General features: G+C 35.1%; 1 protein-coding gene across 1 annotated transcript; it reads right to left on the bottom strand.

Moving 5' to 3' along the window:
• Positions 1-5,022: 5,022 nt before the first annotated feature.
• LOC133337173 (pickpocket protein 11-like) lies at positions 5,023-7,218 on the bottom strand (the record flags this gene model as incomplete). Its single annotated transcript, XM_061545428.1, has 4 exons — positions 6,497-7,218; positions 6,130-6,435; positions 5,255-5,709; positions 5,023-5,191 (listed from the first exon to the last, which is right to left on the bottom strand). Coding segments are annotated over exons 1-4 (1,652 nt in total), but the record flags the coding sequence as incomplete, so codon positions are not given.
• Between the last annotated feature and the right edge of the window lie 5,411 nt (positions 7,219-12,629).

A 12,629-nucleotide genomic window follows, 5' to 3' on the forward strand; every position in this document is an offset into this window, starting at 1 on the left:
CATTGGCTTAGGCTAGATAGTAATAAATGGCCTTCCGCTGTGGTGATTACGGAGACTAGTCTTGAGTCGAAACCTATCAAAGTTAATCTTGCTCGATCTACCGTGGAAGAGGACGTTTTAGAACGATTTTCTCGCCTATCAACTGCTGTCCGCGCCATTGCTTACGCTTTTCGATTTGTCCGAAGAACCCATCCGGAGAGTAAGAAGTTGGCCCACTTTGAAGGTATAAAGCTTTCTTCCAAGGAAATTAGTTTTGCCCGTTATCGTTTGATGTCTTTGTCTCAAAGAATTCACTTTCCCTCAGAGTATGATTGTCTCACGAAAAATAAACGACTGGAATCAGGCAGCCCTCTACTTTCTCTAAATCCTTTTTTAGACAAGGATCAACTTATTCGGGCAAATGGGCGCTTAAGTTCCTCCCTTAGCCTCTCGTATAACGAAAGACATCCAATAATTTTGGCTTATAGAAGCCAATTTGCCAAACTCTATGTCGATCACGTTCACAGGCAGACAAATCACGGAGGCATTCAACTTACTCTCGCCACTATCCGACTCGAATGTTGGATCATCAGAGGGAGAAATTTGGTGAAAACCCACTATAGATCATGTACTCGGTGCGTCTTGGCTCAAAGAAAACGACAAACTCAACTGATGGCGGCACTTCCTCCCATAAAAACTTTTAACGGTAGAGGTTGTCGCATTTCGAAGGGTTATATCTGTTTGTTCGTATGTTTTACAACAAAGGCTATCCATTTGGAACCTGTAAGCGATCTGTCCACCCCTGCCTTCATGGCCGCACTTTCTCGATTTATAGCCAGACGTGGGTGTCCTCTCAATATGTACTCGGACAATGGCAAAAATTTTGTGGGTGCTGATCGAGAACTTCGGGCTAACTTTATGAAGATTGTCTCAGAAATTAAGGAAGATGCCGTTACTCGATACGGATTCCAAAAACTAGAATGGCATTTTATACCTGCCTCAGCTCCCCACATGGGTGGTCTCTGGGAAGCCGGGGTCAAAAGTTGTAAAAGTCACTTGAAGAAGATCGCAGGGCAGATTAGACACACTTTCGAAGAATTTTCGACTATACTAGCCAACATAGAAGCGTGTCTAAATTCTCGCCCTCTTACTCCTCTATCCGAAGATATTGATGACCTCAGTGCCCTTACTCCAGGACATTTCCTAATTGGAAGTTCGTTACTTTCCCCAGCTGAACCAGAAGAGGTCGAATGTAAATCATCTTTATTGAACCGGTGGCGACGTTTGAAGCTGATTTCTCAAGAGTTCTGCCATCGATGGAAGTCGGAATATCTCAAGGAGCTTCACAAGCGCCCCAAATGGAAAAAAATCCAGGATGATTTGCGTTTAAATGACTTAGTAGTGGTACAAAATGACGCTCTTGCCCCAACTGACTGGCGTTTGGGTCGAGTTATAAAATTACACCATGGTCAGGACGCTCGAGTACGTGTTGTGGACTTAAAAACCCAATGTGGTATTATCTCTCGCCCGGTCCACAAATTAGTTGTACTTCCTCGCTCAGAATAAATTCTGCTCCGAATTCCAGCCAAAATGGTCCCATGATGTCTTGCCCTACGCAATTGTATTATTAACTACATTTCCCTTCCTTGCAGATGAGCTACAATGACGACTTCAAATGTCCTCTTTGTCATACTCGACATTCCTTGCGGCACTGCAGAACCTTCCTCCAGTTAGCTCCCGAAGGAAAAGCTGATTTTGTGCGCAGATCGGGGTACTGCAGTAATTGCCTCGGTATGGGTCACCGTATCGCCTACTGTCCCTGGCAAACCGGGTGTCGTGTTTGTAAACTCGCCCACCATACACTGATGCACCCCTTGGAAGCGAGCAAATTATATTGGACAAAGATGACAGCGGAGGCGTTTCTGCACAGCCCTGGCAAAATAGAACCCGCAGTAAAAGTCAGGGTCCTGCTCAACCCTATGGCCCAGGATAGCTGCATCTATTTAGGTCATCCTCTGCCAAAATACAATCCTCAATTTGGCCCTTTCTTCAAGGTGGTGCTGACTTCGACGAACAATAATGTAAGGACGTTTACAACGATAGTTCGGGTATGCGAGTCGGACCGTCCCATGGAACCATGGCATTACCTCGACGTCAGCCGTGTATCATTCACTTACCCGAGAAATGTGGTAGCTGACACGAAGTTTTATCGACCTGGCCCAATAAGCGTCGTTTTGGGGAAAGATGCAGCTGACGGCATATACATGGGACTGCCTATCTTGGAACCAAATATGCCTTATGTCCAAAACACGATTTTTGGTTGGACCTTTTTTGGAGAAATGCCCAAGAAGAGTTAATCATTGTACCATCCAGGCTGGATTCTGGTGAATTCCTTTTTTATGTTATATTAACATTTATACAAACACATAATTTAATTAGTTTAGAGACTTGAATTTATTTTGTTTTTTTTTACAAGTTGGGAAAGATCCCAACGGGGGGAGGATGTTTATGGGGAAATGTAAAGTGGGCAACACCGAAAAAAAATCCCCATAAACGTCGCCCGCTCCGCCTTTTTTTGACGGCGGTCACTGGTAACGACACGACACAGGACACTTATCATTTGTTCTTCTTTTGTTATTTTTTCGTTCGGTAGTGAATTTTGTGTGATCGGTCATTACCAGTGCAGCCGTCAGCAGAGATAAAACATAAAACTAAAACTGAAAGAAGAAAGAAAAGTGAAATAAGAATAAAAAAGAATAGAAACTAAAATCATTTGGATAAAAACTAATATAAACAAAATACCATAGTAATAATAAAAAGTAATAGTAATAAGTGGATGAATTCAAATAAATAAAACAAAATCGAAGGAAAAAGCGAAGAAAAACTGTGCGGTTATTTATTTGAAAAAGGCGGTTCCAGGCCGATTTGCCCAACATCTTCCCCGCAGACAGCTGCTAGTAGACGACCACGACTAGGACAACAAGCCATCCGTACCCAGGCAATTTCCAGCGTGACAATCGTAAGTAGTTCTCAAACAACAGGTGGGAACCAGGTTGGCCAGGGACGAGTGGTCCGTGGTGGTTAACCCTAGAAAGGTTGAGGAGTACCCCCAACATACCGAAAATTTTGAGGTACACTTATATCGGAGCTATGCCTAAACGTGGACCGATAAAGCCCGAACTTGACCTGCCTGCAGACAAAAGACGACTCCATGCAAAATTTTGGCGATCTATCTCAGTTCATTTAGACGCTAGAGTGATTACAACAGACAGACAGACGGACATGGCTATATCGTCATAGAATTTTACGGTGATCAAGAATATATATACTTTCGGAAATGATTATTTCGATGAGTTACAAACGGAAAAACAAAATTAATGTACCATAATGAAGGTTTGTAACGTTCCACATATATATTTGAAGATTTAAAAGGGAAGAAAAATAATTTGCAAAATTTTTTGTTGTTGTTTTTTTGTGATCAAAGAAAAGTCCTTATTTTTGATGGCGGGCATGATAACTTCTCACTGGAACATCGGAATCCGAAAATTCCAACGGTGTTAGAAAGAGTACATGCTCTCGTATGAACTAGGATTATTGACTTCGCACAACAATTAACAAAATGGCGGAACTTTCAAAAATTTTTTTAGACCACAAACTAGAGAAACGTGTAAAAATTTGGAACCGATTGGATTATTAGTTTTTGAGATATCGTGCCTGCTTCGAGAAAAATGCGTTTAAAGTTTGAGAATCAATCTTGCCGTCACTTGATACTGACACAATAAATCGGCTATATTTTTAAGAGCTTTTGAGATTTTCACTTGAAATTTTGTAGGGACATTCTAGCGATAGAGTAGATTCGAATTAAATTTTAATGGGGGTCCCCTTTAAGTACAAACGTGTTTAATAATGAATACCTCTTATATGTTCCTATTAATAAAAAATATATTTATATATATCTAAATGTGCGTATTTAAATGTTTGAGGATTTTTCTGACAGCCCTGAGACGGACACGCATAAATCGACATAGAATTTTATTCTGATCAATAATAAAAATACTTTATGTGGTTAGTAAAAACATTGAAGAGCTTCACTAAGAACATATAATTCTAGAAGCTTAAGAATATAAAATCCCATCAGTCGCATTCACTGGATTGTGTATGTCCTATTATTGGACTTTTAGTGATGTTAACCACCCCTTTTTTCAATCTAACAAAACCTACAAATTGTTGACCTTTAATCTAGATTTGGTGAAATAATGATCTGAAAAGTTAGGATAAAATTGGATTTTTCGTTTCGATTTCTGGGGACCTCAGAAGAAGGTGTCTTGAATATAATTAAAAATCTCCAATCATTGGATCTTTTAATTAAGTTCCATTCGACGGGATGTGCTCTGAGACTTTGGAAACAGAAACGTGGAGATTTTCGCATATTAAATACGCTCGTATTCTTAACATTATGAAAAATGTCGACTTTTTAGATATATACTTCTTTGATGGTATAAACGTGATTATCCTGGAAAAGTGGTTCCTGTCCTCTGGCTGGTCTATCAATAAATAATATGGTGGTTCCGATGTGAAGAATGTACTGGAAGAATATAACGAACATTGTAGGGTTTTTAGGTACAATATCTTAGCAAATTCGAAAGTGGTCGAAATAGTCAAAGTGCTTATAAGCTAGGATCGGTGACTATATATGTTGATAACCAGGAGGCACTTAAGGCTTACAATAAATTCAAAAGCGGTTCATGACTGTAAATTTGTTCTGCATGACTAACGACAAATTGTTAAACTTCCTGATTGAGGGAACTGAACGGCAAGTTCTGTAGATGTCCAGCGCTAGACAGCAAAAAATATTTTGTTTTGTCAAACATTTGACATGGTTATGCTAAAGTTTGGATGAAACTTCCTATGAGAATTATCGTTATTTGGTCCAAAGAAACTGGGGTTCTAAAACCTTTATTCCAACGAGGCATATTTTTGTCTAATAAGCTTATATGGTATTTGCATGACATATAGTTTCAAACTGGGCAACTTTATACTTACAAAAATCTTAAATCAGTTAATGAATATTCGCGATTCAATTTTCCCGAATCCTCAAAGGTTGAATACATATTGAAATCGCACAAAGGATAACAATCACAGATAACGTGTTCGGCATAGTAATTGTTCTTATAATCAGCTCTTTCAGTTTGTAGCACAGAACTATAGAGAACTAAAATTGAAAACCTAAATATTTTAATTTAATTTTAATATATATAAAAATATATTCCCTTACCTTTATACTTCAAAACACATTCCCTTTCCTTGAGGCCACAATATGGCCACTTCTCCCTTTTCGGCCAGTACGGCAGAGTACAACGACATTTTTCATACAGCTTCTGGGAACGACATTCCATTAAACAATTCACTTGGGAATAGGAACGAAAATGAAATAGTTTTCGTTCGTTAGGTAAATAACAACGACGTGATGGTAAATTTAAACTGCTTATATAGTCGGTAGATCGGGTTTGCTGTGGTGTTATACGAATATATTTTACTGCTCCAGGTGTTATGATACTCTCCAAACCATTGGTATTTGTGAAATCATATGCATCTCTGATGAATACCTTCAGACCGGCAATTTTTCGCTGTGTCAAATGATAATCTTCCAAATCGGGATTTATTAATACCGTTAGACCAGTTTGAGCACCACAACTGGTAGTGTATTCCTCATTGCTTTGAAAATCAACGCTGTAAATTAAATGAAATTGCAATTTGAAATCGAATATGTTATTTATGACACAAATGGAGAATAAATTGTTCTTGCGGAACTTCCCTATCGGCAACAGATCATGCAAACATCTTAAAAGATGTTTGGATTTTTTTCTTTATAAAAATCTTTATTCACTTTTGTATGGTTTCATACTAATGGTACAATAGTATGAAATCGTACAAAAGTATGTATGTAGATCTAGACCGATTTAAGAAAATTGTTTTGATATTCATGAAATTTGTACATTATTTCGTAAAAATTGTGCCTTTTTCACCATTAAAGATTTTTATTCGTATTCTATGAGAGGTTGTACATGGAAAAATAAACTATGGACTTATAAAAAATTTCATTAAAATTGTTCTCTGTATAATAATTTGCCAATTAAATACACTGATTACCCTTTATCATATTTCAATTTTCCCATATGTGCATTGAAAGAACAACACATTCCCGATAAGGTGGGCACTTTTTGGAATATGTTTTGACAGCGTTCATGACTTCCCTTCCATTTACAACGCTGCAATAATGTTTCGCAGTTTGGTGCTATTTCATCTTGTAATTCAAACAATGTAATGTTATTCCTTTGGAGTAATAGGTCCAGTTGGTGATATTCCTCGTTGGTTGCCTTTATTGTTTGTGTGGCATAGAAAACCAAACGAAATAAGCGAATCAATTGGGGTTTGGTCAAATTACTATTGCGTTGACTAGAAATAAAGAAATCTACGTTTATAAATATTTACGATTTTCTTTCCATCTGAAACATACAATCTCTCAGCCATTATATTGACTTTTGTCTTTGACATTAAATTCATGTTGCAAATGGTGACCGCTGGAAATGGTATAATCCATGTGGGAAATTGTGTACTCTCAGTATAGAGAATTGTGGGTGTATTGGTATTCATTAAATGTGACAGCAGTAGAATAAATCCTGACATTGCGATGGCCACAAATATTACAAAACACCAAAATGCTCTTTGAGCTGTAGTAGAGCCAACAAAATTGATGAAACCATGTATACTGGCCATTTCACAATAGATTTCAAATCCAGATTTCCGTTTACACAAGCCATCATCGTTGCGTGCCCTTAAGAAAGATAGAAATTTTGGTAACTTCAATGAACCCCAACGCCTTCTGCCATATGATGTCTTATGACGCCATTTGGCTATTAATTGTTTTATTCTACGTATTTGTTCTTCACTTATTCCAGCCAATGGGCTACATTGTTTTTCAGGAGTTCGTAAAAATGTTTGGGGTTTTGTTTTCTTAGTTTTTTGTAGGAATTGTTGTGTTTTGTCTTTTAATATTTGCCATTTAGATTTATGTCCTTCCACCAATACTGGATGTTGCAAGAGTTTTAATCGTAATTCTGGCTTTTCTTGCCGAAAAATATGCTTATCAGCATTTCTTGCATTCAAATAGCTTTCAAATTGAATATAGTAAATTTTTTGCTTATTTTCGATTTGTGGTTCAATTTTATTTGTTACCATTTTTTATAGAAATTCACTAGAACTTTTTGTGCGATATACTTCTTAAATTGTTGAAACTAGAATGACTATTTCCAAAGAACAAAATCCCTTATTTTATAGGTTTTCGATAGAAGTATTTTAGACCTTCCTTTTCGATGTTAAAGATGATTATCAACACACATACACAGGCAACAATTGTCAGTTGCCTAAAAGTATGCTATTATTTTATGTGCATTAAGGCGTTTCTAAAAAATAGCCACAGCTGTGTTTTTGTATGGCTACATAAAATATTATTTGAATATCCTCCACCATATCATGGAGGGTATATTCAAATTGTACGCATTCTTATATCATCCACCATAAGGTGGAGTGTATAATAAATTTGTTATTCTGTTTTCAAAACATTGAAATATTCGGAGACCCCATAGAGTGGGGAACTTAGTCCACATTTGGAATAGACCCCATATAATGGTACCAACCAAATATGGGTCCAATTTTTTGGGTAGCCTCCATATAACCGTACATATATATATATATATACTATATCAAAATTCGATTTGAACTAAACTTGCCAGTACGTAGAGAAGCATTTAAAACCAACTTCTAGGTTATTCTAACTCCAGTATGTTGTGAAAAGTTTGTGTAAATTTTGTGTAAAATCGGACGACACCATTTACATTAAATCGGGCGAAGAAATATATGGGAGCTATATCTAAATCTGGACCGATTTTCACGAAACTTAACACACATCATTCCAGACATAATTTAGCTGTGCCAAATTTCGTGCAAATCGAAAGATATATAGGGACTTTGGTACAGCATTTACAAAAAATCGTACAAAAATATATGGGAGCTATATCTAAATCTGACCGATTTTCAGGAAACTTCACACACATCATTGTAGGCCTTATTCATTACGCTATACCAAATCTCGTGCAAATCGAAAGATATATAGGGACTTTGGTACACCATATACATTAAATAGGACGAAAGTATATATGAGAGCTATATCTAAATCTGGACCGATTTTCAGGAAACTTAACACACATATTGGGGCTATATCTAAATCCGGATCGATTTTCAGGAAACTTAACACACATCATTCTAGAGCAATTTCATTACGCTATGCCAAATTTCGTGCAAATCGAAAGATATATAAGGACTTTGGTATACCATTTACATAAAATCGGACGAAAATATATATGGGAGCTATATATAAATCAGGATCGATTTTCAGGAAACAAAACACACATCATTCTAGACCTAATTCAGTACGCTGTGCCAAATTTGCACGAGCAAATCGAAAGATATTTAGGGACTTTGGTATACCATATACATTAAATGGGACGAAAATATATATGGAAGCTATATCTAAATCTGAAGCGATTTTTCCCAATTCCAATAGGGCCAAACAAATGAGCTGTGCCAAATTTCATCCAATTCGGATCATAAATGCGACCTGTACTTTGTTCACAATTTAACATGGGCAGACAGACAGACGGACATGCATAAATTGTCTTAAAAATTCTATGCATATTCTCAAAAGGAACCATGTGTCTATCTCGTTTCCTTTTGCCTGTTACGAACATATGCACAAAGACATAATACCCTGTACCACCGAGTGGTGAATGGTATAGTCATGCATTTTTATCATGGTATAATAATAGAAGGTAACAGCAAGTGTTGTTGTACAAAAAACGATACAACAACCACATGGAAATTTGTTGTTGTAAGTTCTACTAGCGTCAACTCATTTGACAGAAAAATTTAAACAAAAAAAAAAAATTTATAATCAAATTATTTTTATTTTGAAAATGAAATATTTTCGAATTCTCAAAATAAAAATTGAAAAAAAATGAATGAGCATCTATCAAATTTATATTTCTATCTATTCCACATTTTTCCTATAATTGAGCCATTGCCATATATATGTGTAACACGTATGAAAATGCTGGGAATAGCGAGTTATTCCTTGAAGAAAGATTTGCTTCCTCAAACTTTCCCAGCAGGCAGATTGAATACAGGAACACATTTAATAAAGAATAATTTTAAATTTTATGCGTTCCCAATTTTCCTGATGGGTGATTTTTTAAAACATAATTTGTCAAATTCATATTGACACTAGTATTACGTTGGAATCAAATCAGCTAGGATTTGCTGTTACCTTTTATAATTGTACCATGCATTTATATGAATGTTGAATATTTTTGTACGCCTCGTTGGAATTTAGATAATACCATAGACAGACGACAGCCTTAATTCGCATTAAAAATTTCTTAAGTTGAATTAATATTTACCCCTGACAGACGAGAGTTTCTGCATTTACGAAACAGTTTTTGCTTCAAAACAATTGTTTGTCTGTGTGTAGGATGAACATTTTTACATTTGTTTCGATATTTTTCGGGATTACATCTCTAGGAAATAGATACATGACATAAAGGAGGAATAGCACCTATTATGATCCTAGCAAAACAGTTTTAAATTAAAAAAATGGTTGAAATTTGCCTTCATTTCTTATTTTTATTTTCATAAATATAAATAAATTTGACAAGAAACAATTAATTTTCGACAGCATTGCCATATTGAAATTGCCTAATTCAGTATAAATTCAGTTCGGTTTTGTGCATTAACAACACATAAAAATGACGATAATGTACAAGTTAAATTGAATTAAGGCTGTTAATGCAAATTAAGGCTGTCGTCTGTCTAGGCTATAACGTTGTTAGATATTTTATAGATATATACCCTCAGCTTTTGGTATGTTTGGGAGTTACCATAAGGAATGACCCCCCCTCGGCGGTCTTGATCTAAGTTTGGTTAAAGTATAGTTGGTATAAAATCAGACAGAATTCGTTCAATATTGGACTTATAAATATTCAAAATATTGACCCTTTGTGGAGGTGTTAATAGAAGGAGTTAACTAATTTTTTAAAAATTTGTAGAGCCTTCGAGAGTTATTGAAATAAAGCGAACTCAAATTGTCTGAATGGGATTTGATCCGAAGAAACTTCGGGCCCAAAACCGATATTGCGGTGAGACAAAATTTTTTCCTAGCCATAAGGCTGAGGATATAACATGTAAACACCGTGAGGACGACATTCAAAAAATAGTAAAATAATGGGGGGCTCCTAAGAGAAAACTGATAGAACCTTGAACATAACGAAAAAGACGTGAAATATGGATTTATATTTACAATTTTTGGTAGTTCAATTTGACAGCCCATGAGAATACAAAATACGAAATTACAACCAATTCGGTTGAAAACATGTCTAAAATTTTCAAAATTCTGACCTTGGTCAATATTAATAATTTTTAGCAGGGAGAAGTGAGGTGTCGTAATATGGGTTACCCTCAATAATATGGGATACCCTCAATATTAATAACTTTACAAGGATGTGCTATACAATGAGAACCCAAAATACCAAATAACATTAAATTTTATTTAAAAAAATCTGATCCAAAATCCGCAAAATACCAAATATTGGGGGAATGTTATACATTTATCATTTTTGGTAGAGAGATATGTTATACAACGAGAACCTAAAATACCAATCGACAACGGCTACGTTGAGGACTTTCGTGTTTGATTTCTATGTGTATTTATTAAAATTTATAAAAGTCCAATAATTATAAAATTATAAACTGTATGGGCTTGAAAGCAAAGTGTTCAAAGGTGTCCCTCTCCCCTGTATATGTATGTCGGTAACTCCTACTCTTTTTTTTTGAAGTTAAGTACATTGTTTGCTATATTAAGTTCTGTGTAAAAATTAGACTGATAATCTGCTCCAGTAGATATCGGATATAACCACATCTCTTTTTTACATCTCCTCAGTGTAAACTTTGCTTCATATAAGAAAAACACTGATATACGAAATGTTTGTCAAACATCAAAGTTGACAAAGGTATTTGAAAACGTTTCATATAAGAAAATATGTACGATTTTTTTTATCAGCGTGATAACTCCCTACTCCAAGGAAAAATAAAATACTTTGTTAATTCTATTTGAAAGAATATTATTTATGTGTATGGAAACACATGCACCTATTTTTAGTCAAACTGTGAATTGATTTTAATTTAGAAATTTTGTATTTTTATATGCTGCATTCTTTTGTTCAATAAAATGAAACGTGGTAAAGGGTATAAAAATGTCACATGTTTCGTGACTAAAAAACTAGATGTCGCTGTTTGCATTATATTGCTAACAAAACCCGTATTCGTACAGATGGTGAAGGTATGTTATTGTTCTAATTAACAGGAAATGTGAAAATTGTATTTCTGAGTTTCCCCAGTTTATTTTTGATGACTGTATTATCAAAATATATTGGTATGTTCCCGTACTGCAAGAATCTACAACTTTTTACTACGATAACGAATTTTCCTTTATGATATCGAAGAAAGTAGTAAGATCTAGTAGATTGTTGCAGTAAGGGAACAGACGATATGTATCAAATTCCAAATTCTACAAAAAAGTTATGCCATGTTTTGATGGGCATTCGAACAACGTAGTTTGCTCTCAGACTTACGTACATGAATTACACGTTCATACAACACTATTCTCAATTCATGTCATCAATATTTATTTTTTTCAAACTTTTTGTTTCTTGTTTTACAACAAAATTGTAACAAATTTGCGTGAATCACATATAGATCTAAATAGAAAAAATAATTCTCTTTCTCCTGACTATAGTCCTGACTATAGTATGTTTTCCATTTTTCCTGAAAATATTGTTGTTTTCATTCATTTTTATATTTTTAAATTCAAATGTCACATACAAAAATTTGGAGAAATTTTTGTTTGAGTTTCCCCACATTTGTGTCTTGTTTTGTACGCTAATTAGAACCAAGGGGAAAGAAGCTCACATTACATTATGTAGAAAACAAAATCTACATCCTGCTGCATATATAACAACTATACAATTTGTTACATTTTCAATTTTACTGAAAACGTTTGAAAATATTATAAATATTTTCATGTTGTCAAAATTAATTTATTTTCGATAAATTCTCTCAATTGTTAGGGATGGGACAAATTTCCTGATTATTCAGAGAGTGATTCGAATTGAACAATGTACAAAAGTCGGTATTCGCTCAGAAAATTTTGTATGCGGAACTAAGTAATTACTTCATAATTAAGGTTCGAGCAACGAATGCGAGAGCGAACAACGCTCGTCTGTACATGGCATTAGGGAAATTTGATATGGGTATAAAATTGGATTTTAAGTCAGTATGCTATTAGAAACCAGTTAATAAGCAAAAACTAATAGTTTTTTTTCCAAATAGTTCCAAAACTAGGACTATAATTTTTGGAAAAAAGAAGTGCTTACGGCGACTCCAAATTCAATAAAAATATGTCGGATGGACGCGTAGGAATTTGGCCTGAGAACAATACGAACTTACCCCGTATTAATTACATTCCGGCATTCAAGCATGGT

This window comes from Musca vetustissima, unplaced genomic scaffold, assembly GCF_032173495.1.
Source record: "Musca vetustissima isolate MV318-11 ecotype Yass unplaced genomic scaffold, APGP_CSIRO_Mvet_v1 utg272088, whole genome shotgun sequence".
Lineage (NCBI taxonomy): Eukaryota > Metazoa > Arthropoda > Insecta > Diptera > Muscidae > Musca > Musca vetustissima.